General features: G+C 40.7%; 1 protein-coding gene across 1 annotated transcript; it reads left to right on the top strand.

Moving 5' to 3' along the window:
* Positions 1-6,053: 6,053 nt before the first annotated feature.
* On the top strand, positions 6,054-25,038 carry LOC146970645 (cysteine-rich secretory protein LCCL domain-containing 1-like). Its single transcript, XM_085804743.1, has 14 exons — positions 6,054-6,358; positions 13,582-13,700; positions 15,463-15,595; positions 18,546-18,661; positions 18,945-19,045; positions 19,183-19,350; positions 19,723-19,783; positions 19,935-20,001; positions 20,811-20,941; positions 21,093-21,136; positions 21,231-21,303; positions 21,662-21,731; positions 23,150-23,283; positions 23,471-25,038. The coding sequence occupies exons 1-14, from the start codon at positions 6,092-6,094 to the stop codon at positions 23,520-23,522; spliced, it is 1,536 nt and encodes a 511-aa protein (XP_085660869.1). The 5' UTR covers positions 6,054-6,091; the 3' UTR covers positions 23,523-25,038.
* The last annotated feature ends 2,237 nt before the right edge of the window (positions 25,039-27,275 follow it).

The raw sequence follows: 27,275 nt of genomic DNA, 5'->3' as shown, positions 1-27,275 counted from the left end.
TTTGTTTATTTATGCAGTGACCTCAGCAGTTATTCTCTCATCCCGACTCATCCGTGGTACAGATTAATATTGTGCTCTTTGGAAATAAAAATAACTATAATTGTTTTTTTTACAGAAGATAAGTAACTTAAATAAATTAATGCTTCCATTTGTGACTAAATAAAACTTGTTAAACTTTTTCTATGACCGTGCCTGTATTCATTTGTGTACCTACCTGTGCATGGGTTGTTTTTGGGAAACCCTTTGAGAAAGTAAAGTTTGAAAAAGAGTAAATTCTTTAGGTGCAAGTCCTAAGGTGGCGTTGTTGGTGTAATTCTCTAGATCTGCCACTCGCAGACCAGCGGTATATCGTTTCCTTCGTTTCGTTTACCGCCCCCCCGCCACATATAGGTATGAATGTGTATATGATTGTGAACCACTGTATAATTCTTGTGCATTTCTGTCTGTTTGTGTGTTACCTGCCAAGGGACTACGGATGCAAATTAGCAAGTTGCTAACTCTGACGCATTTACATTTGTGCACACGTACGAATGTTCATTAATGTGTATTGTCTTTTTTAAATAAATAAATAAATAAAATAGATAGATAGATAGATAGATAGATAGATAGATAGATAGATAGATAGATAGATAGATAGATAGATAGATAGATAGATAGATAGATAGATAGATAGATAGATAATCTTTTATTACGGACTCAGGTCCATTATAAGGAGACAATACAAAGATTAAAAAACACCATCATAAATTTAAAACACATACAGACACCTGTTCCAGTGTCTCCAAAGACCTGACAAGTATTTCGTATCACTGTGCGTAGCTAGTGTAACTATGATGCTATTGCTTGACTGGTTAAGTCGACACCTGAACCTGTACATGTATTTCTTAAAAGAGCATGAAAGGTGGATACATTACAAAATACAAACATATGACTCGCGCTTGTCCATCTTGGGCGCCTAAGTAATATTCGAAATGCATCATTGTAAGCTATGAATAGTTTTCTCATTTTTGCAGCACTGTACTTGCACCACAAGTGTGCCGTGTACAGTGTAGTACAATATGATCTGAACAAGGCTATCTTTACATCCTCTGTACACTTATTAAATTTCCTTTTAAGCATATTGGCCTGTGCATAGAGTTTACAACACTGACGTTGAACGTCATCATCATCACAGGTCTTCTCTGATTATGTGGCTCAGATATTTAACTTTTTTCACAACACCAAATGCTTGACCAGCTAAGAAAAAGGAGGGGAATTGTGTGTTCCTATCCTCCTTTGTTTTTACAATCATAATCACACTTTTTCTTGAATTAAACACAATATCAAACTGCATACTGTACTATAACAAGAACAGATTCTCAGCAGTTGCTGTAGCCCAACACTAGAGGGAGATATAATGACCAAGTCATCAGTAATTAATGAGTCTGTCTCCCACTATACATCCAGTCCTGCACTGGTTCAACTGTCTAGACAGATCATCCAAATACAGATTGAAGGGGACAGGTGATAAGATTCCTCCTTGTCTCACACCATTAGCTACAAGGAAGGGTGCAGATAAACTTGTACCCCATCTAACATGCATATTTTGATGTGCATACCAGTAGTGCAATATTCTAATCATGTACGGTGGAACCTCCTCCTCCGCTCCTGCAATTTGACAAACAGCTTTCCATGATTGACTTTGTCAAAGGCTTTGGATGCATCCAGAAAACATAAAAACATTGTACTATTTTTTGTTCTATGCATACTAACCATCTCTTTCAATGCATAAATGCACAAATCTGTGCTGTGTTTACTTTTAAAACCAAACTGGTTATCTGTGGTGATTACATAAGTACACTGGCTAGCGCAATCGGTCTATAGTTTTCTATGCTAGATATCTTTCCAGTTTTGTCTTTGATGACAGGTACTAAGACTACAGCCATCATGGAATCTGGTAGTACACCATGCATTAGCAGTCCAGTGAAACATAGAGCAATTTACACTGATACTCTGCTGCTAGCGTATTTTAGATGTTCTGCTGCTATTTGGTCAAGGCCACATGCTTTATTCAATGACAATTTCTCTATGGCATAACACACATCACATATTGTTTGTTTTGTTTTGGTAATTGTTGTTTTTTTTCCTGAGCTGAGGCCTTAGGCCCTTTGGGTCTCTTGTCTCGGCTTGCACCTATTATTTTTTTGTCAATGTATTTTAATGTGTCCTATTTTTGTTATTCTGTATTGGTGCGAATAAACTAAACTAAACTAAACTAAACATCAGCACTTTAAACAAGTTTCACATGTGAAATGGATAATGCGATTTTAACAACTTTCAAAATGGCAGCAAAATTCTGCTGTTTTCGTTTAGAAACTGTATGTGGAGATCTGACAGTATAAGTAGACATTTTAAGTATAAGTATAAAAAGTAAATACGTTTAATCAGCATTTCTACCAGTGACACTGTAGTGGTCACTCACCTCCAGCTGCAATGAAGGAAAAAACAAACAAACAAAAAAACATGTCTTTGTAGTAAATATATTTCAACCCATTATAAAAACCCATCCTTGTTAAGAAAACAGTCCCATGGTTATCAACTGTAACTATAAAGAGTAATGCAGTTAACATTGTTCCACACCATCAGAGTGAACACAACAATCCTGTGTATAGATATTCTGCCAACACTGCTCAGCTTCAGAGCTGCAGTAGCCGTGGTGACAGACAAGTCAATAATAAATCTGATCAGTGAAGTGTTGAATGTCTCAGATTTTTCAAACACATGTCCCAGCATCAGCCGTGTTACCTAGGTGTCATTTCATTTTCAAAGAAAGCACTCATGTCAGAATGGTCATATTTACAGATGTGTTCGTCACATAGTGGAATTGTGAGCTTGGTTGTTCTGCAGCGCCACTGACTAACCATGGTTCACTCAAAATCTTTTGGTGGCTCCTGTCTTCATTTCATTTTAATGAATTTCCCTTTAGGGATTAATAAAATACGTCTTATTCTTATTTGGTTCACAGGTCGTATTTACATGGCAGTTCAGAAGCCAGACACCTCTGCACTGTTTTCCCATCTGTATGTGTACTATTTGTTCACATGTACTCATGTATGTTTCTTTTCTTTAAGTCCTCTAAGACTGAACAGTGATGGACACCACTGATGTCTCATGTGGCGTAACTCACACATCACTGTTGCATTACAGTTACAACATTACAACAGCTGCTCATGGCTGAAGACAAGCTCCAAGAGGGGGCAGCACATACATGCAGAAGAGAACAAATATTTGCCATTACCAGTGAAGGAAAAATGACCATGAGTCATATTTTTACCATATAATCACCAATCAAGTGTTTGATTGTGGTAAATGACAATGAAATTAGAATATTAAAATAAAGTTGTACAGACTACGATGAAGTGAGGGGCGCACAGTGTTATATTTAGAGAGGAACCAACCCCAACTGCCACTGTTGCAATGCAATTTGCCCTGAATATCATATTTCTCACTATATCTTAGTACATTTGTTCAGTTCTGTGTGATGATGCTGTATCTTACTCTAGTTATGTATTCTCTGATTTGTCTGGACACGTCAACAGATCTCCATTAATTTACGCAACGATAAGGAAAAAATGCAAACTAATCAGTTTCTGTCAGAGCAGTTTAGACATCCTGCTTAGATATCACAGAATGTGGGTGTGAGTGTGCCAGTTGCAGGCTATGTCATGTGTCATTTACAGTCCTATTTGTTATTGCTGAACTCCTTCATCTCTACCGCAGCCTGCTTGGCTTTTAGGCTTTTGAGGCCCCCAGTTTCATTCCTGTTTCTAAGCTTTTAGTGTTTTATTCATATAATTCCCCTTCATTGTGTCTTTTTACCTCAAGGACAATTTAAAAGAAAGTTTTGAATTTGTTCTGATGGACAGTCAGAGAGAGGAAGCAGAGGGAGAGAGAGAGAGGGGGGGGGGTAAACATGTAGAGATGCACGCACATACACACACACACATCCAACCCACAACCTCTCACAACTGTTCTAGTGTATGCAAAAGCAGATGAATCAGTGCTTTGTGGTCTTGTCGCAGGGGAATACTGGCCACCCTGATGGCTGTTGCTGCTGCTGCTGCTGCTGCTGCCATCCTCACACACAGGAATGAAAAACCTGACATGATCTCACTCAGGCCCAGTGAGACAAGCACTCACGCTCACTCATGTGTTTAAATGTGACATACTTTTGCCATGATGGCTGTTCTCTAGCTACTATAGTCTTTGAAACACGAAATGTGGAATTGTTCATCACAGCACTGACTAGTATATAGGCCTGGAGATATGATGATTCCCTCTGTTAGCACCAAACTTGGAAAGGCCAGTTTCTCTTACTGTGCACCTACAACCTGGAACACTCTGCAAAATCATTTGAAACTTACCTCACTTTTATCAATAGGACCGTTTTAAACCATAACTACATCTTATTGTACCTCTAACTGCTCCTGCTTTTAACTACACTTATGTTTCAATTTATCCTTGTCACCTTTAACTTCCGGTATTCTGTTATGCTTTTGTATGTTTCAAATGTCTTGTCTTCTGGCCTTATATGTTTTATGTTTCATCTTGGCTATATTGTAAATGAGGTTATACTCCTCAATATATCTCCGAGTTTAAATACAGATTCTGAAATGAAATGATTTAGATCAACTAAATCTCATGTAATCCATTCTTATGCACATGTTCTGACTGCTCCTTGCACAGTTATTATTCTGTGAAGACTTGAGCCTGTGGCCTATTTTAAGCTGCCTACACTCAGTCTTCCTGTCAAACAAACAAGCTGGAAAACAGCAAAAACTGCAATATTGGTACTACGAGTGGGCTGCTCTTAAAACAGCTTAAAAGTTTACCTTCACGTCACCTCTTAGTGCGATCAGGTGCCGCCTCGAATAGATCAACCCTGCAGCGCCAACGGATCCTTGCCGGCCTGTGTTGCTGAGGGGTGGAGGGTGCAGAGAGTTGGAGGGGGGTGGGGGAGCGGGAGGATGTGTGGAGGCGTGGTCCCATGCGTTGCGCGTTGCTAAGCGTAAATTTGGCATATAAGCGCAAAATGAGCAGCAGTCCCACGCAGCCAGCAGCGCACTGTGGGACCTGAGGAATTCAACAGGTACCTATAGACATTTTGTGAACTCTCTCTACCCCAGCGCGGATGTACAGTGTGAAAGAGAGCCGACAGCCTGAGCCTGCACCCACTGTGTGTGATAGATGGAATTAATTGGATTGACTGGATAATTATCGGCCGCGCCAATCATCTAAAAGAAGCTTTGGTAGGCTATCTGGAATATTTCACCTGGGAGATATATTTTTGGATCAGTTTGGTGGAATCTAAAGGTAAACTTTTTCACTGTGCTTCAGGTGTGTGTGTGTGTGTGTTGGTGTGTGTGTGTGTGTGTGTGTGGATGTAATACTCACAAGTTTATAGGAGCTTTTTCTAAGTTTTGTATCATTGTATCACAAGAATATTTTACAATATTGCATTTGAAATTACTTTTTTACCCTTTAAGTGTAAAAAAAAATGCCAGAGTAGTATTTTATTTCTATAGAAATCCTTTCTTTACAGATTAATTTGACTGAAAGCCTCCCTGCAGTGCATGATGTTAGCACATACAGTACAGTAAGTCACGCATGCGCACTGTATCTCACGCTCAGCAACATAACGTGTGAAAACCGAGTTTACACTAGTCCACTGTGTGCAGAGATGCAGTGACCTGCAGATGCACCCCGGCTGCTGAAAGCTGCTAGAGTCAACTGTTTGAAGTGAAGTCCCCTATAATTACATCATTATTAAACAGAGACTTCTTCAGAGATGCCCTAAGCTAGCTAAGAAGAAAGAAGATTAATATGCACTCTTGTGAATATGTTAATATTAAGATGGGATTTTCTGACTCTATCCTTTTTTAATGAGCAGAGTCAACACAGATACATGCAGGCTTTTCTCACTTGCAATAAGCCAAAAGTCTGAAGGAACAACGGAAGATTTTAAATTAAAGCAACACTAACCCAAATGCATTCTCTGTGTTTTACAGAAAACAAAAAGTGTTTGTCCCTCTGCATCTGTATTTGCCTCATCATGAAGAGTCCTCTTACTTTCCTGAGCTGGGTTAGAGCAGCAAGCCTGTTCCTGTGCTTGACTCAGACCATCCTGGCCATGGTCCTCACCAACTCCACACGTCTTCACTCCATCCTGGACAAGTACAGGGACAAGGATGACGAGTGGTGGAAGGCGAGGCCCAGAGGGAAGAGGGCCATCAGTGAGGGGGACATGCACCTCATTCTGGACCTGCACAACAAGCTTCGTGGGCAGGTCCACCCACCTGCCTCCAACATGGAGTATATGGTATGTGCTGGGTATGTTGCATTCAGAGCAACCCTATCTATGTTTCTCCCATGTCTCCCATGTTTCTCCCATTTGTAAAGGGAACTAGTTGGCTGGAGCTGGATCTGGAGTCAGTGTCATGGATAAAAAGACAGAATTTTGTTCCTACATTGTTAAAGGGACAACGAGGAGTTTTGGAAAAGTGAAGCGTTTTCACACTACATTTATGAGCCTCCGCGCGCACCGTAAAATCCTTTGACCGGCGCAAGACGGACTCATGTTTTCATTCATCAATAATTCAAGTCAGAGGTTCAAAGAGGTTCAGTTACCGTCGTAGTTCCGACCATAAACGGCGATTCAGCTGCGTTATTCTCATTAAGGAAACGCTGGTCGGCTCAACCAGCATTTCCGCCACCACTAATAATAACAAAATAACGATAGATAGAACGATATATTTATCGAAAATGGGCCCATTAACAAGTGTGGGTAGCGGAGATTCATCCACATTAACGTGAGACTTTTTTATAACCAAATAGAAACTCCTCGTTGTCCCTTTAAATTTATGCAAAAATTGGTTCACTGACCATTTGTCAAACCTCAGCCAATCACACTTTAAAGAGACCCTGAGAAGTTTTCTTTTGGTTATAAAAGAGTCTCATAATGTGGATGAATCTACATTACCAACATTTGTTAATGGGTCCATTTTCAATTAATATATCGTTCTGTCTTTATAGATATTTTGTCATTACCATTTAGTGATCGGCTCGCCCAGCATTTCCTAGTTTTGGTTTCCTGGACGCTGCCTGGCGGGTCATGGGAATAACGCCGCCGGGTCATCATTTATGGTCGGAACTACGACAGTATCTGATCGTCTTCGAACCTCCGACTTTCGCTCTTGATTAATGAAAACATTCTTGGCAATTGCTTTCGCGTTCGTTCATCTTGCGCTGGTCCAAGACTTTCACTGTGCGCGCTGAGGCTCCTGGGAAATGTAGTGTGAAAACACTGCTTCCGCTTTCCGGAAGTCCTCATAGTAACCTTAACTGTATGGAGACAAACTTGTTAAACATAGGAATCTAAAAGGTGCTCTACCAGAAAAGCTGCACATACACTTTTGAGAGTGTTTTTTTCAAGCATTTCCAAAAACTACAGGCAGAAAAGTAAGAGAGCTTGTTTTCTGCTCTTACAGAATGTTCAGCCGAGTGTCTTACGTAGCCCCAAGGCCAAAGACACATTATTGATCAATTTATTTATATCAGTTTGTGAGCCATGTTAGGATTTCCTCTCTATTTCCAATGTTGTAAGGCCTAAGCAGTTTTCCTGATCTTTGTTACTTTCCTGCAGTTTTATGCACAAACATTACCAAAAAGCCTCCACAGGTTATGTTAGAACAAAAATATTCCAAAATACTCCGAAATTACTGGGCTTACCTGTAATTGCATTATAAGAGTAATACTGTCTCTCCATGTTTTCTGCATGACCTACCTAGTGATTTGGACAACAAAGATGGTTTCTTTCCTGTTCAGTAGTTTGTTGCACACTGACCTTTCTTCTTATGTTCATTTATCTGATAGGTTTGGATTTAATTTGTTAAATGATGCTATAAAATTGGAGTGATTGGCAGATGACTTGCAGTTGGGTCAAACTGGCACATGAGTATGTCATAGAAACCACTGCTCCTGATCACTACTGTGGCTCAAATCTCATGACCAGTGCTAAATGGCAGCTGTCACATATCTGGTATTTTGGCTTCTTTTTTCTATAGTGTGAGGAAGTGGAGATGTATTGTTCATCTGGTTCATATATATTCAGTTTGTTTCCTCTGTGTTATTGGTAATGGAATCAAGATGACTGTCTGTATCAGTAGAATGGATCCAACAGAGGGTTCATATCAAGTGACCCCCGCCAAGTCCATTAGATTTGACACAGAACCTTCTGATAGAAAACCACATTTGAGCTCAGCCAGCTGAAGACAGTGTGGTAGCAGAGCAGAGAAGAAAAGACAGAAGGAATGAGATCTTCAAGCCAACGCTATCGTCTGGTTTGCTACTGACTCCCGCTTGCCTGGCCTCGCTGACCCTGGCCCAGATCCAGCTTTCACCCCCACAGTGTTGTCCTGCCCTCTTCCTCAACCATCCTGCCCTCCCTCCCTTCCTGCCCAGTGCCTCCTTTACTACATCACCCCGCTTCTCCTCCTGCTGACTCTTTTTCTTTTCTCCTTCTCTCTTCCTCATCTCCAGCCTCCCTCAGGCTTTTCTTCGCCCTCGGCTTTCGCTCTGTCCTCTCTCCTCCTCTCTCTCCATCCATTGCAGCTCACTCAATTCCTGGCCAAAGTCCATGTTATCCTTTATTTGATCCTCCACGCATCTCATTTTGGGTGTCATAGTGGTGAATCTATTTCAAACATGTCAAAGCCCTGTCGTTTGAAGTGCAGGGCACAGCAGTGTAAATGTATGTTATGCACACTAATCCAGTGTTTCTTTAGCAAGGGATACTATTACTGATGATAATGATGTGGTGAGGCAGGGGACTGATGAGGGCCAAGTATTTGGTTTTCAGATTGCAGGATCTGGAGGCCAAAGGGGCTGCACCTCGCTGCTGCTCTGACTCCTTGATTTCACACAAAAGCCATTCAGCAAATGCCTGTAGAGCACTGTTGCGTCCGTTAATCTAGAGCACGTTATTTCTTGCCCAGCAGACCTTCATGAGAAATAGAGCCCTGTTTAGGCCTTTAAGGTTCCTGTAATCACAACCACTTTCTATGCTATATTGCATATGAATTACAAGCATTTATGTGAACCATTTTACATACTTTGAATTACAAAAACAATGGCAAAGAACTACCTTGAGCAAGGTCTGCACAGAAATGACCACAAGTCTACTGCTGCACGAATGTACATCTTGTACTTAGCTCTGTGGCAGAGGTGGTCCCGGACCGGCAGATGGCTGGAAACAGGTCTGTATTTTGGGAACTTAATGCTCTTTGGAATGCAAAGGGAGATTGGTAGTTGTTACTGTGACCTCTCTCTCCAAAGGCCGGTGGGCAGTCCATCTTCCCCTCAGCTGGATAATTGAGGGTGAAGAATAACAAGAACACGGGGAGAATAATGAGCTGGCAGAGGTCATTAGTGTCCGCTGTAGGTTGTTTGCAGTGTTGGTCCTGAACAAATGAAAAGTGGGAGCATGAGCGAGACGTTCCTGCATAGTTTCTCATCTCCACTCACCTGATGCTTGGCGAATTTTCAAGTTTTGAAAAAACAGAGAAATTATCAGAGATGGTGCCTCCTATGTCAGAAAAGCATAACTAGTCTCATATAGAGTATTTTGAGTATGCTGTGGTAATTGTGTTCTAATTATCCCTGTATACTGTTTTATCTGTCCTGTTATTGTGTTGTATTTTTAATGTGACCTGCCAATGGGACTACATATGCAAATAAGCTTAAAGCTATAATCTGGTACAGTGCATCAAATGGCAACATTTAAATTGAAAATTTAATTTTTTAAAGGAATGAAACCACTTAAATTTCAATAGGGAATCAAGGATGATTCCAGTTTGGTTAGGGTGAGGCTGACAGAGCTACCTGGTTACATAATTGTGAATAAGACTGACTTCATACAGTAGTTAAAGGGACCATATAGCAATTATGACCCATTGCCATAATCCCTATAGTTTTAGGAGTAGGTTTGTTACCTTTAATTGTCGGTGCAAACTATTTTTAGAATGGCGGAGATATTTTACGACCCAACACAACATAGCAAATGTTAATGGATTAGAGCAGACACGTCTTACACCTGCATTACCTTTTATTCTAGTTTCATTAGGGTCCGGGCAGCGCAGCTGCCAGGACACTATTGTATTCCTAGGAATTCTTCTTCTTCTTCTTCTTTAGGGTCCGGGCAGCGCAGCTGCCAGGACACTATTGTATTCCTAGGAATTCTTCTTCTTCTTCTTCTTCTTCTTCTTTAGGGTCCGGGCAGCGCAGCTGACAGGACACTATTGTATTCCTAGGAATTCTTCTTCTTTCTTTCTTTCTTTCTTTCTTTCTTTCTTTCTTTCTTTCTTTCTTTCTTTCTTTCTTTCTTTCTTTCTTTCTTTCTTTCTTTCTTTCTTTCTTTCTTTCTTTCTTCTTCCAAGGAAGTCATACTTCCCATGGGCGAAAACTCACCAAACTTTGCACAAAGGTTCAGTCCCATGCCAGATTCACTCAACTCCAAGGACATGTGCCCCCCCCTCCTAGGGGGGGCACAATAAGCGTTTAAATTTAAAAACTTTAAAAATTCCTACCAAACCAACGGTAGATGCTACAGTGTTGAAACTTCACCACAATGTAGCCTCAATACTGCTGAAACTTTTGTCCACTTAAAGTCATTACAAATTATGAAGTCCATCACTCTGTTTTTTTCAATAACTGTAAAACTTTTAAAATGTATCTCCTCCCACAATTTTTGCTCAATTGACACCAAACTTGCTACAGAGCATCTCCAGACCGTCCTCCACAAAACTTGTTTCTCGGATTTTTGATTAAGCAAAAATTGAGCCTACAGTGCATGAAAACGTTTGACTGTAAACACTACTGTAAACATATACCATCAAATTCTTGATAAATACATTTTCAATCTTCCTGAAAAAAAAGACAATATTCTGGAGTCATGGTTGATGAAGTTTGGCAAATATCACAATTTTATCTCAAAAACTGAATTTTCTAGAACATTTTGAATTATTTTCTCATGGGAACAACTGCAGTCAGTGTGAGACTGGAATTTATAAACATCATATTTTCTCTTATGAAGCAAAACACTTATCATTAAAAACAAATCACCAACATTTCCATGCTGTCAAGATGCAATTTATGTATTATCAGATTTTTGTTTAGATGACTGAATTTCTGAAATTTTGACCATTTCATCACAACAGCTGCCCGGGCATTGGCTCACCTGAGTGGATAAATGAAGCTACACAGCAGGTCTCACTACCAGCCAATTAGCTCAGTGAGTTAGGAGCCGGTTCTTGGTGTCAGAGGTTGTGAGTTTGAGACCCAGCAAGGGTGATAATAACGATGACAGATCAAAATGTCAGTTGTCCTCAACACGAAACACAAGACAATTGTCCTAATGGTGGCATCACAGCAAGCCTCTAAGTTTAAAAATCCAAATAGCTTGGACTGGACCATGTGCGAAGGCTCCTAACATCTTAGACTCATAGTAGATGTTTGACAAATACATATCATTATTTTACCTCAAAAACTGATTTTTCTTTTTCTGCCTACACGACAGTGAATGGCTTACTCAATTTGTGAAGCCACTGTTGAACTGCCATTTGTCAATTAGCTCAGTGCGATAGACACTGGTCTTTGGTTCCCGAGGTTGTGGGTTCAATCCTCAACTGGTGCATATCGGACATTATAAGGACAACTATCTTGTCTTCCTATTCTCCTGTTTGTTGCTCAGAATTGCCTAAATTTGCCCAAAAGTAGCCCGGACCCGACCCAACGCTGCGCAGCAGCTATAATTGTTAAGGTTGAGTCTGGATATATCACAGACATTAAAAAGTTTTAATCCCTTTGATTCTAGCAGCTGTGTGTGGATATAGTGATGGTTTCTGTTTAAAATAAGATTGAATTTATGTTATAATGAAAAGAAATCCTATATTTGACTAGCCTGCTGATGGCCATTATCCAAGACAAACTCTATGTAGAACGATACAGCCTGCAGTAACAGAGACTTTGTAGTTTCACAGTGTGTATGGACAAACACAGCGTGTTCTGTGCATTATACTTGCAATGATATCTGATAAGACACGTTTTGATCAGTTACCCACAAGCCCCATGTATTATTTTTAACGCAGTGAAGCGCTTGGTCCGAACACCCAGTAGTGGTCACATCACTCTTATGTCCTGCAATTGTTCACCCAATTTCCTATTCACTTTAACTGAAACCAACACAACATACAAACACAGCAGGATTTGGTGCCTTTGAGTTTTTCATCGACTGGTGTCCACATTTATCTGCTGAGGACAGTTTCCTTTTTCCATCGCCTGATGCTATCATTATTGGTTCAACTCTATCTTTCAAATGACAAACAAAGGCATAATAATCAAATGTGGAAAATTCTCCCCTAACAGCTACTGTAAAGTGCAATGACCATGGACAAACAGCAGTATCACATGGCAGGGTCGGTATCTCAGTCACAGCTGGATTGTGGCCGAACTAAAGATTTCACATATCACCTACTACCAACTGGGCTTAAAGAGCAAGTAAGCAGCACCACAGTGAATGGGCAACAGTGTAACACTAACACAGTGTGTTGGCCTTAGCACGAGCATATGGAACACATTATGGTGGTCAATCGGAGCAGTTACTACGCCACACTTGAGCATTATGTGATTTGTTTTTTTTTACGTGTGATAGCCGTAATGCAACTTAACAGTACGCCAACAGCAGAGCACACTGCACCTATTCTTCTACCCCCACAACAGTAAATTAACTTTGCTGTAACATTTGAATTCCTCAGACGTAAACCTACTTTTCTGCTTTGTCTAAATCAAAGAAGTGTGTGAATAGTTTTCAGGTATTTTAACTTGAAATGAGTTCAGTTTGGTCAGGGTTTTGTTCAGCCCCGAAAGAGACTCTCTGTTTTGATAGTTTGTTTTTTTTCTTTTTCCTTGTTTTATGAGACCAAAACTTACTGGAAACAAGCTATCAAACAACCACATAGAATAGTAGCACAAAGCTGCAAGTTGCTGTGGTGGTGGTGATACCTCTGTGTTTCCCTTCGCTCTCATGTACGTGTCCGTGTGTGAGAGAGTGAGCGAGTGTGTGTGTTTAATAGGAGAGGCCTAGTTTTGACTACACTGTGTTAAAACTGCAAGAGGCATGCGCCCGACCACAGTACTTTAAGGTAAAGAGCAGGTTCATCTTTCAGGTTCACTTTGTCTCAAGCGTGTTTCAGATTAGTTTCAATGGAACTCAGTTTCTTCAAAGACAGTGATGAGATATTTGAAGAAAAAAAACGTAATGAGTAGTAAGTAAAGCCACAACTATGGTAAGTGGCCACTTAAATCAGGAGAGTGGAGTTTCACATCTGTAAACATCTGTCGCAGGCAAAGCTGCCCAGGACTCACAGACTCTAACCTGAGCTCTAGAGAAAAACAAACCTTCAGACCATCCTGAACCCTGTTGTGTGTTCTCTCTGTCTCTCCTACCCTCTCCCCACCCCCCTCTGTGTGTGTGTGTGCTCTCCCCAGGTCTGGGATTATGAGTTGGAGAGGAGTGCGGAGCACTGGGCACATACCTGCCGGTGGGAACACGGGCCAAGCCACATGCTGACACAGATAGGCCAAAACCTTGGAGCACACTGGGGCAGGTGTGTATGTAGAAAAATTACATAAGAGGAGTGGAGTGTGTCGGATAAAGGGATAGTTCAACATTTTGGCAAATTGGCCCATTGCCATAATCCCTATAGTTTTAGGAGTAGGTTCGTTACCTTTAATTGTCGGTGCAAGCTCTTTTTAGAACGGCGGAGCAGAGCCGCGAGCTGCTCAGAGCTACACTACGGAGGCTCATGGGATTTCATTATTTCCCTCATCAAACTCATCAAATACACAATCCAACAACTCAAAAAGGTTGTGACGTGCACATTCACCACACTATGAGATAATAACGGAACGTTACCAGACAGAGTTGTTTTCGAGGTAAATTGCTCCCGTTGGGGGCAGTTTTTCAGCAAGCAGTCTCTGCATTTGGCTTGAAAACAACTCCATCTACGTTCCTTCATAGCATGGTGAATGCGCAGGTCACAACTTGTCCACGAGAGCATTTTGGAGTTGTTGGATTGTATATTTGATGAGTTTTATGAGGGAAACCAAGAAAGCCTCCGTAGCGTAGCTCTGAGCAGCTCGCGGCTCTGTTCCACCGTTCTAAAAATAGCTTGCACCAACAATTAAAGGTAACAAACCTCCTCCTAAAACTATAGGGATTATGGCAATGGGCCAATTTGCCAAAATGTTGAACTATTCCTTTAAACTAAAACATATATACGCGAAATACATATATTTTAATTTTTCTAAGCATCATCAACGGTATTCTGTTGTTCTTTATTAAAATGTATACAACAGTTTGTGAACATTTCAGGTTGTAATCAGTGCTTTAGCCTAGCTCATTGTTTTGGTTGACCAAGCTCTGCTCACTTTGGAAGTTCTCCCAAGCAACTGTTCTGAACATGACCTGCTCAGCATCCAATATAGCAGACACAGCTAATAACAAGACTGATACTGAGTAGATCAGTCCTCTATCCAGGCCAAAGAATGAGCAGGGAGATAAAATTATTGGCCCACATTACTTGGCCCTGGTCGGATCACAGCAATCATGATTCATTATGATTCTCCATTAATTGACATATTGAAACTGTTTCCCAACCTGCCATGATACCGAGCTGCATCACCACAAGCTGTAGATAGACATACAGTATCTGTCCTGCTGCCTTCAGGTGGCTGCAGGGATGTGAGGAACTGAAGGAGGAACTTCTAGCAAGCAGCTGTTGAAGCAGCAAATTGGAGTCTCCCTGCAGGCAGACTTCCTGACTTTCCTACTTTAAACACAATAAACCCTTTATTTCACATCAAATTTCTCTACTGGCTGGGGAGTGATTAGTTAGAATGGTTAATTTACATTATCCCGTCATCGCTGAGCATTTGCTCCATGTTCTTACTTTCCACTTGTTGATAAAATCGCCAAAGTGGCAACAGATTGGAATCATGCCAGGATCAGATGCCAGCTCAAACTCTACACTCTTTTTCTGTTAAAACAACATACTTTGTGCTGCCTCATTTGAGTGAACCTCCCACAGATTTACACCTGTGCACAACGCGCAAGGCACTGAGATATCACACAGATGCACAAAGGTAATTTCAAGGTCAGGAAATTACCAAAAGCTGCTGCTTGACTGGTCATTGCACTGCCACAAAAATGTCCCTATCTTAAAGGCAAACCCACCCACACACACTTCTTAAAACTGTGTGGGAGTGTACAGGATGAATGAATGCTTCATCCCACTGTTTTGTTGGATAGAACAATTTACTCCTCTATGACATCGGTTTAATACATTAATACATTTCATCTCATTTTAGGGACCGTCCCCCAACCTACCACGTCCAGGCCTGGTATGATGAGGTGAGATACTACAGCTACCCCTACTCCCAGGAGTGTAACCCACACTGCCCCTTCAGATGTTCAGGACCCGTGTGCACTCACTACACTCAGGTAATAGGGCTTTTGTATTTACATGTCTTAAGGGGTAAAAATGTATTTTTTAAAACATTAAAGTCAAATCTAGTTTTGGCATTCACAACAGTCAGACCACATTGTTTTGCCAAAGAGTAAAGTACAGTTCTCCAGAAATATGCACAAAACCAACTTTTATCTCTCTGAAAAAACTGATCAGTTGATTCCCAGTGAAACTCTTCACAGCTTATAATCAGCTTTATATGTTTCAGTGCCACATGCAAAATGATGCATTCAGCTAGATCACAGTAATAGACCAGAAATCACTTTCACAAACTTGTTTTTTTATGTCATTTAAAGGGACATTGTGTAACTTCTCCTGTTATCTATTCACGAAAATCGATTATTTTGCCGTTCATATCATTCATATCTACATGGAGCGGGTAAGCTCAGTGCTGGCTGCCATGTCGTGTCGCCATGTTTTTACGTTCAGTGGCAGCGTGACGGTAGGAAACCACGGGAACTCAGCGGAGACACCGGAGCTGTCGGCTCAGGTCGAGGTGGCGTCTGTGAAAAGTCACCGCGGTAACGCAGTGAGGAGGAATGGAGCGTTACACTGATGCTGCATTCACGTGCAGTTGGGCAGACGGCCGTCGATAACAAACCAGATGTCATTTTAGTCACAGAAGTCGAGAGAAAGCCGGTAAAACGTGGGTCAGGTAAACAATACGACATCACCATGACAACATATTGTCACATGTATTGTTTTGCCTCATGTTGACGGACCACTTGTTTACATAGAGGCTTGTTTATGCCGTTACGAGCAGCGGGTGTCGTCCGTCATCCGTCTGCCCAATTTCAGGTGAATGCAGCATGAAAAATACGATTGAGTTGCTTGCGATATACAACCGCAACGCTAGATGGGAGTAATTCCTACACAATGTACCTTTAAATGTAATTATTATAAGGATGTAATTATTTAGCAGTCATAAACATGATGTAGGTTCAAAGGATAACAAAACAACCGTTAATGTTGGTGGCACTGGCCAATCAACTGACAATACGTGCAACAAAAAGTAGGTTTTGCATGGTCGTGAGAAAATAAAGTAAAGTGAAATATAAATGAACTATTTTGTGTGATTTAGGCCTTGTCCACACGAACACGGGTATTTTTGAAACCGAACTTTTATGGACCCCGGTTAAAAAAAAATTTGCGTCCACACCACCGGTGTGATAAAAAATAACTCCGTCCACATGAAACCGCAAATCCGTCTCAAACAATGTCATGTGCATTCCAAAGCAGTAGGTGGCGATATCACTCCTAACAGGAAAGCAGCTGTAACTTGTACAGAGACAGTGGAGGCTCAAACAGCTCAAACTGACCGGCACCGCGAGACGAGTCCGCGCTACTAACACACCCCGCCCATAATCTCTTGTTTATGACAGATACGAAAATACACAAATACACACATCGTAACAATAATCCATCGATCCACTGATTGATTCTGAAAAGCTTCATTGAAAACAAATGTACAGGACGGGAGGAAGCAAAACAGTGGGGAAGTGACCGCAATTTACAATTTGATAAAAGCCTATTTTCGCCATATCAGCATTATGTTTACATATGGTGACCACGCGATTTTTTATTAGTGTCCGCATGTTTAGTGATTAGCCTATTGATATTTAGCGTCTGAGTGGTCAGTGCATGGTCAGCGTCGAGAACTTGACGTGCTAGCAACAGTAACTAGGGAGGGCGGGGATTTATGAAAAATGTCCGGTTTTCCTGTCCACACATGAAGCTGAAACCGGAGTTTTCAAAAAAGTTCACCCTGGACTCCGGTTACAAAAAACTCCGGTTTCAGGAGCCCACAACTGCGGTTACGTGTGGACGAAAGGCCAAACCGTGTAGAGAAACACACAGTTTCAAAAATACCCGGGTTCGTGTGGACGGGGCCTAAGCCTATATACCTTTTCAGAGAGTATAAACAAATACAGGTGTTACCAAGGATACAAATTAAGGCTCCATTCCATTTAGTGTAGCAGAGCTTTTTCTAATGAGCCAGCATGCAGCACCCTAGCCTGAATGGAACGGAGCCTTAATTTGTATCCTTGGTAACACCTGTATTTGTTTATACTCTCTGAAAAGGTCTATACTACCTTTTGCAAGCATGCAATGAAGTTTTATTGTTCCTTGAAACTTCTGACATTGCACTTGCAGTTTGGAGAATGTTAAGACTGAGCTGAGACAAAATAGAAAAACATTAATTTGTATTTTTTTTTAAAAAGAAGAAAAAAAAAAGAAAAAACTGTAGATTTCTCGAGACACTGCTCACTGTTTGAAATTGTAATTTATATTTGCCTGTAAATTTAAAGGTGTACAGAAAAGAAAATAGAATTTAAGCCCACTCTGGGTCATAAAATTAGTGTAATAACTCATCTATCAGACGATGTAGGCCAAACTTTGTGCAAAATTCTATTTTTGAGTAAATCCAGGATGAAAATGTGTATTTTTTTTTCCGCATTGGATAATGCAGGCGCACAGATTATACGTCAGCCTGTACACGACTCACCAGCCACTGATATTGGATCGTCATCTGTCATTCAAATGTCTGAGACACGCACACACACACCATGCTCGGGCTCGCCCCAAGCTTTGAATATCCCGCCCGCTCGATAACGACCAATCAAATTCGTTTTCCTCACTCGGGTAAACTCGTGTTGCAGCTCGTGACAACTCGGCGCGTCAAACAGGACAAACGGCCATTTCTGTACACCTTTAAAAAGCATCAATGCTTAGCCATGTTGTATGCCTTCCTTTCTTTTTTCAAATGTTAGAAAAATGTGTATTTGAAATCATGCTGATCACAGATTCACTAATACTAACTAACAATAAAACACTAACATATGATGACCAGTGAAAATTCATCCTCCAATCTGTCCAACCAACTGTCAGACTACTAGATACTTTACTTGTGTGTTTCCATTTCAGTTGGTGTGGGCCACCAGTAATCGTATTGGCTGTGCCATCAACGTGTGTTACAACATGAACGTGTGGGGAATGATCTGGGCCAAAGCAGTCTATCTGGTCTGCAACTACTCACCACCGTAAGTTCTAACTCGCTTTGCTTAAGTGTGGTCGAGTGAATAATTGTTTTTGAAATTTGTATTTAATGCTTACAAGAAGCTGTGAGAAACCCCAACCAGGGTCAAGAGTTGCAAATCTGCAATGGCTTTAAACTCTGTGCAACAAATAAGCTTTGTATTGCAATCATAATAAATTGCATCATCCCTAATACATAAAATAAGGGATTAAGGGAATCCCTTAGGGAATAAGGGATTTTAGTTTTAGTTTATGAAAATAAACTAAAAATGTGATTATTATTAACAGGGGGAACTGGTGGGGTCATGCTCCATATAAATATGGAACACCCTGCTCTGCCTGTCCAGCCAGCTATGCAGGAGGCTGCAGGGACAACCTCTGCTATAAAGGTGAGTTTGGGTCAGACAATACACAAACAATACATACAGTACATACAACACAATTAAAGACAGTGGTTGACCTTGTTTTGCTTTTTTTTCCCCTTAAAAAATCTGACATGTGCAATAACTGGGTGTCCATGTTTCAGATGGGGGTGTGGAAAGGCGTCCACCTCCTGAGATCGAGGAGAGCAACTACATTGAGCCTGAACCTGAGCCGGTGAGGGACCGAGAGCCGGAGCCCAGGGCCCAGTCACCAGAACCCTCACCTAACGACAACGTAAAAAGAAACCAAGTGGTCAGCACGGAGCAGATGAGTAAGGAGCGCTCCCATGATCCTGCTTCTATGAATGAGATGATTAAGACTGTGTACATTACGAACAACATTTAACATTCACTCCCATTTTGGGGGCGGTGCGTGGCGCAGTGGTTGGAGCGGCCGCCCCATGTAGAGGCTGCGGTCCTCAACGCAGGCGTCCCCGGTTTGAGTCCCGCATCGGGCAGACCTTTCCTGCATGTCATTCCCCCTCTCTCTGCCTACCCCTTTCCTGTCTATCTCACTATGTGCTGTCAAATAAAGGCAATAAAAGCCAAAAATATATATATATATAAAAAAAATAAAAATAAAAAAAAACATTCACTCCCATTTTGGTGAATTGTTATAAAAAAGCTCCTGTTTGTTATTTCAGGCCAACAGGTGGAGTGTGATACTAAACTGAGGGATAAGTGCAAGGGAACGACCTGTAACAGGTAAATTCTGACTAGGTGTCTGATTCTGCAACTCATGAACATTTAATAATGTATGAAAATGATTATACACTTGACATGACTAGTCAAGTGGTCAAGAAGTTTTTTATAGTATGTGTACAAAACCCCGGTCTCACAATGTTTCTGTCTGCAGATATGAGTGTCCACCTGGCTGCCATGACAGGCCTGGAAAAGTAGTTGGGACTGGACATTACGACATGGTAAATGATCACTGACAACAGTTATTTGTACATTATATTACATGGTATACAATCTGATAATACTTAGAGCCAAGAAAATGAGTTACTGCACATGCTGTTATGGAAACAGAATGCATGCACTTTCATTAAACATTATGTATTAAAGCAATAGTTCAACATTTTGGCAAATTGGCCCATTGCCATAATCCCTATAGTTTTAGGTTAGTAGTAGGTAGCTATTTTTAGAACGGCGGACCAGAGCCGTGAGCTGCTCAGAGCTACGCTACAGAGGCTAATGGAATTTCTTGGTTTCCCTCATCAAACTGATCAAATTCACAATCCAACAACTCCAAAACGCTCTGGTGGACAAGTTGTGACCTGCACATTCACCACACTATGAGATAATAATGTAACGTTATGAGGCAGAGTTGTTTTCAAGGAAAAAATTAATGCAAAACCGCTGGTGCGTGTTCCTGTCGGGGGCAGTTTTTCAGCAAGCAGTCTCTGAATTTACCTCGAAAACAACCCTGTCTCATAACGTTACATTATTATCTCATAGCGTGGTGAATGTGCAGGTCACAACTTGTCCACAAGAGAGTTTGATGAGGGAAACCAAGAAATTCCATTAGCCTCCGTAGCGTAGCTCTGAGCAGCTCGCGGCTTTGCTCTGCCGTTCTAAAAAATACCTTGCACCAACAATTAAAGGTAACAAACCTACTCCTACCATAGGGATTATGGGCCAATTTGCCAAATGTTGAACTATCCCTTTAAGTGATATTTTATGTTATACCATGAGTGCATCAACATTCCTGCCTTTGTCTTTACTGCAGCAATCCAGTGTGTGTGGAGCTGCATTACACTCTGGTGTTATTGACAACGATGGAGGATGGCTGGATGTGACCAGACTGGGCAGAAAACAGCAATTCAGCAAATCATACAAGAATGGTATTCAGTCAATAGGGTATGAATCAGCCTGTGTATTTAGTTTTCTATTGATAAAAAGTGTTAAATTAATCTACATGTCTATTAGTCTGCATGTACAGTAACTGCCCTGAAGGGTGTGTTCACCTGTTAATGCACAGAGCTTCATGCAGTTTTCCTTCATTTCACAGGAAAAACAGAAGTGCAAATTCCTTCAAAATCGAGACAGTGCCTGGTGAGACACACACGATCACCTCTACTATAAAGACACAGATGTGATGTTGATGGAAAGCCTGCAGGGTCATTTTTGTTGTGCTTTTTCCACCCAGTCAAAGCAGTAAGATGTGACACCACTGTCGCACTTTTCTGCCCCTTCAAGAAACCTGTACGACACTGTCCCAGGTAACGCTCTGCTTTAAGTTAAGGTTTCAACAGTAACTTTTATAAGCAGATACTAAAGATACTGTCAGTTACCCTGCGATCCTTTTAACATCATAGATGTCATTTTATAATTCTGTTTCATTTACAGTCCATACGCCTAAACACTTTTAATTAACCAGTAAGAGTATTCTGGCTTCCTGATAGCTCTGCCTTTAATACATGTTTGCAAAGCAGGAGGGGAAGCACTTATGAAATCTTTATTCCAAAGAGCTTTGATGAAAATCTGATTTGATGAATATCCCACAGATCCAACAGTAGAAGCATGTTAGATCCAAATTTTACACTGAAAATCACTGATGTGACCTCTGTTTGCCCCCAGGTTGTACTGTCCCAGGAACTGTTTGCGTGACAGTCAAGCCAGAGTCATTGGGACAAAGTATTACTCAGATGTGAGTACTTTTATTGTTATTACCAGTAATAAAGTAAGGTACAGGCACCTGATGCTGGCCTAATTCAATGTAAGTGCTTATAGTCGTTCCCACAGTGTGGCAGGTTGAATCAGCCTCAGACTTTAACCTGAATGAAATCTGTAGTCAGTGCATCCATCGAACAGGTTAGCTTTTTTCAGATGTCTTTCTTTCTGCAGTTCTAGTACACAATAGTAGGCTACATTGCTCAGTTTCTGTGCTGGTGCACCTGGCTGCCTCTCCAACCTGGGAGAAAAAACCCTAAATAATGCCAAATTATCACTTTAATTAATGTTATCAGTGACTTTACACGCATGTTTCTTTGTTTCTTCTTTCTCCTTTTGGCTCATGATTGCAAGAGAAGCACAGGTGTAGCTAATAACATTATGCCTCTTTTACTAACGAGTGAGCCAGCATGTGAAGCAGCATGGACTGTTACTGTGACTAATATCAACTGCACCTGTGTCTTTTCATATGAAAACCCTGTGAATGGTCTTCTTCATTATTGCTTAAAGGAGCCAGTTTTGCCACTGTTTCGTAGCTAACATTAGCATCAACAGCCGTTAACCAGTGTAGAGGAAATGTTGCAGGTCCAGCATCAAAATTCAAGCAGCACTAATGTTTTGTTTAGTTTGGTCTCTATCATGTTTTATTCTACTGAAGTTAACATGTGTGGTATATTATCCCCAACTTAATTCAGTTCAGTTCAATTTGAATTTGAAGAACATTAGGAACTTCATTTGTGAAGAGCGACAGTTTATATTCTTACAGAATAAATACAAATGTTACAAGAGAGGAAGGCAGTCAAGGCACGCACATACATTTACGAGTATAAAGATGTTAGATTAGTTGTTTAGTAGGCCAAAAATTGAGGTAATGATTGATTCTTGTGGACCAGACATAGGGGGGGATGTATCTTCAGGCCGAATAGCTACGGGTGAAAGCCGCTCCACTATCTACCATCACTTCCAATGGTCGATTGTTTACTTTCACCATTATTGTTGGATCTTGCTCTGGCCCTGGCACTACCCCCTTTTGCACATGATAACCAGCTGGTCCTGGTCCATCTTCTCACTTTCCATCAGTGGCTCACCATAACCTTCGCTGTGCGCTGAGGATGTAGCACTGCTCAGAGGATATATTCTTATAAATGCAACAATAGCAGGAGATCCTGATAATCACCAATACGCATGAAGAAACCACACTTAGCAGCAGATAAAACCTGCCTGATAAGGAGCAAGATGAAGTTTTGGGATTCAACCAGGAATGATACCATTATACTTAAACACTTGAGACAACCCATTCTCAAAAAGGCATCCTGTCCTCTGGACTATGTCACCACAACTGGAATGAACATCCACATGGCATCATGTTAACACGTATTGGCCTGTTTCATCCAGAAATCCAGTATCTGCAGAGCTGCCGTTCACGCTGGAGTGATCCAGAATGAGTCTGGAGGTTACCTTGATGTCATGCCAGTTGACAAAAGGAGGCAGTACAGTGGCAGTTACCAGAATGGCATCACCTCAGAGAGGTATGACTAAAAACATATGGACAGTTATTATATTGATGTGTTAAATTTGTCTGATTTCATAGCTTCCAAATATGATATGTTTCTGAAATCAAATTTAATGATTAGTGTTTCATCTTAGTATGTATCAGTGCTGTGAAGAGTCACCCATACACGTACCTCATGTCTGTGCTCACTCTCCCTCTTCCAGCCTAGTGAGCCCAACAGGAGGGAAAGCCTTCCGTGTGTTTGCCGTCATCTGAAAAACCACTCCCAGAGGGCAGAGTACCGTCAAACATGGCCACTTCACATCCAGCAAACCCACTCATTATGATCTTACAATCTGTAATTACTTTCATTCCTACAGTAAATAATTCTCCTCCTCAGCCTCTGACACTAAGAGTGTAATGTGAGTTTTATTAAGGCTTCACTTTGAAGTCTGGTCATGATTCCAAGAATAGCAAAGCAAAGGATGTTTGGTGAATGATGATCTTGGATGTCTTTGGCCTTACGTCTGTCTGTAGCAGACCATAATAATCACATTGGACTACCTTGCTGACATATCATGACATCATGTTTTCTAACACTTAAACTTGAATCTACTGCACACCACCAGATTTAGCACCACTCCAGCTGCTTCCCATTATTTCATGTTGAAGCCCAAACCAGACCATACATAAAATTAGGAATAAATGTTTCGTATTTTAATTCAGAATTATGAATAAATGAATCCCAACCGATTTAATGTAGTTATTAAACCATTTGTCCTTTTTTTCTATAGAGAGACTTTTCCTTCCATTTGCGGAATTGTTTAATTTCTCATGCTGTTTAGGCTACTTGATAATTTTATGGCTGTAACATGATTTTTTTCTATCTTCAATATGGATAATGATCCATTTCCCATTGAATATACAAACTACTGAGGTTTTAAACTGTCCCATATCCCTGATTGACCATGTATTTATTCACACACCAAATTATTACACTAATGTTTGTTGTGGAATATTTGGACCACTTTTTAAAACTACTTTTGCAACATTGCATATTAAAATAATGCAGAATTAATTTAACTTAGAAATAAATAAATAAATAGCACTGAATCACTGCTTTAATCAACAGTGATTAGCATTCACTTTCATTTACATTCAAAAGCCAGCTGGCATGAATTGAATGTAGAGTCCATATAATATGGCGTTTGTCCTGTTGGTATTCCAGACTTAACCCTCTATGTGCAGTATGGATTCCTATAAAGTTTGGTTTGGGCCTCCTCATATCATTCATTTTCATCACAGTGGTAATATATATAGCAACAAAGCAGGCAGTAAAATACAGATTGTATATTTCCATACATAATAATGTAAATAATGCTGAACACTATGTACTTGAAATGCTTGCTACGGTTGCCCTTTTTCATTTATATTTCTAACACATTACCAGCTACTCACAAAACGAGCAAATAGAAGGTGGTGAAACAGCTTCTGCATGCAAAACACATATTTAATCACTCAAGAGTTTGATTTTATAATAGGCAAACTCCACCATGATTTCATGATATCCATGTGTTTGTAAATATTGTGTAAGTAACATATTGTTATATTTTATGCTGCATTTCCCAGCTTTTGTTTATAGGATTATATAAATGGACCCTGGCTGGCCAGGAATGTGCATGGCTGAATCATAATTGAAATACACAGAGATAAAATTCAAATATTTTTTATTTGATTGTTTTGCTATTTCTCACTGTCTGTGTCATAAAATCAATAAACTATATCCTCCTGCTCAGGGTTAATATCTCTTAAATTCCACAACAGCCTGGATTACAGACATTATTTTCAGTTTTTGCAGGCACATGATTGAGGGATCTTACTTTTTTTAATATAAGACCTACAGCTTCCACATAGCCTGAGGAATTTGGGCATTTACATCTCTACAGTGTCTCAAGCATGAAACTCAGTGATATTTCTTTCTAGAAAGTTGTGGGTGTTTCCAGGAACTGAGGGGAACAGAGGAGAAGAGAAATCTGCCTGTTTCAGGTCCAGGGAGGAGATCTTATCTGCCGGTTGGCTTTTCATGCGTAAAGTAACGGGCAAAAAAGTTGTCAGCTCAATCCAAACAGCAGATGTCCTTACAGTTTACCAGCTCAACCACACACATGAACCATTCACATCCTGTCAGTCCAATAGAGGATTTGAAGCCTAAAAACACGAACTCAGTTCAGGAGTGCTGACTTTGGAGGCAAGAGTCATAACATTTTGCATTCTAGAATTAAAGGAACTTAGCAATAGCAGTTTTAACCTCATATTATACAGTATGTATCAATACGATACTTCAAGGTATTAAAACTGTAAAAATGTGTCTGTACCTAGTGTCTTTTATATCATTCTTCTTTTTCTGTTAGACCAAACCAAGTTTTATCCCAGTTCTGTGAGTAAAGTGTATTTTAGTGCTCAGAGCGGGTCACTGTGCCAGTGACTGGATAAACAAAGACCCACTTTGTATTTTGTTTATCTCAATCTCTCAGCTTCCCAGGATGCATTTCCTCTGCTTCCTCTGGATGGGCACAGATGTGGTCAGACTCCAGCTGAAAAGTCCCTCAATATTTTGAAACTGATCATTTTAATGACAAAACATATCACCAATAGTTAAGCTTTGACATCCTCTGAAACTGTATTCAGATAAGAGCTATTGGTCTCATGGTGGAATAGTCCGAGATGTAGAAGACACAACCCTTCTTCCTAAATGTATAAAGCAGCTACCGGTATATATGAACATAGTTTATATATGCTCACTGGGTTTGGGCCAGGTCTCCTTGAGAGTGGAGGAAAGCATCGCAACGCTGTCAAAATTCACAGGACCCTGTTGCATAGGCGGCCATTGGCACAGGACTCCCATCGGCTCTTATGCTCAGTTAGCCAGCCTGTCAGTCAGCCAGCGTGCCAATCAAACAGCAGTAGCATCCAAACATCAAGTGCATGCAGGCAGCACTCCATCGGCTTCAAGCTCAGATTGTGAGTCACAAGTCCATGAGTCTGACAGGCAGCTGGTCACACAAATAGATACTCATTTAGCCAAACCATCCAGCAGAGAAACAGGCTGTTAGGTCCCTACTTAACCAGGCTGTCAATCAAGCACATGTTTTTTAGGAATCTACTTTAGATAGCTAAAGGGATATATTTATGTGTTCATTTTCTTGATGAGACAAGATATTGATACCACTGTCTTATAAGTCAGTGGGAATTGAACTGACAGAAAGAGAGTTGAGGTTTGTTTTTCACTTTTGTGCTGTGCAAGCAAATTAGACTCTCACCTCTCAACAGGTGTTCCACTGTGAGATCATTTACACCTGTGTCTTTCCTATGTCAAAATTTCCACGTGGACGAAGCCTGTATAATAACATAGAGCACTTTACATAAAGAGAGAGGGGTTTCGGACACAGTCCCAATTTCACAGAGCTTTTTAGACCTCACAAACAGCATAAGCCACTTAAGGAATGAGTCACCCAATTACATGAACACACACTGACTCATTTACTCTGCGGTGTCTTTCTCAAGATTTTGTCAGTAGCCACAATTGCATCCATGTTGAACAAATACTTTTAGACAAATTTCTGAAAGGAAAATGTTCCAAAAACAAGTGAAGGGTCTCAGCACACCTGAAGATGCAGGTGCGTAGGAGGAGGGCATAACCCAAAGTACAGAGTTCTGAAAGGAAAATGTAAAAGGATGTTTCCATTCACAACTGTTACATTAGTGAGTTGATGGGAGTTGTGCACATAGATAAACAGTTTTGGGGCATTACCTTGTCAATATTTATCAACCAACACATAACACTTTAAAAATGCTTCCCTGTGCTCTGTGGAACAGAATACAGTATAGAGTATTTAAAGCAGCCCAGGTGCTCTATATGAATTGTGGGCCCCCTGACAAAAAGGGAAACTTGGCCCCTTGACCCTCATGTGTTGAACTTAGCACAGTATATAACCTGGCATCTTTGAGAGGGCCCCTGCCGAGTTAAAG

This window comes from Trachurus japonicus, chromosome 17, assembly GCF_045865225.1.
Source record: "Trachurus japonicus isolate A0001 chromosome 17, Traja_1.0".
Taxonomy (NCBI): Eukaryota; Metazoa; Chordata; class Actinopteri; order Carangiformes; family Carangidae; genus Trachurus; species Trachurus japonicus.
This window is presented reverse-complemented; position numbering and strand designations above follow the sequence as displayed.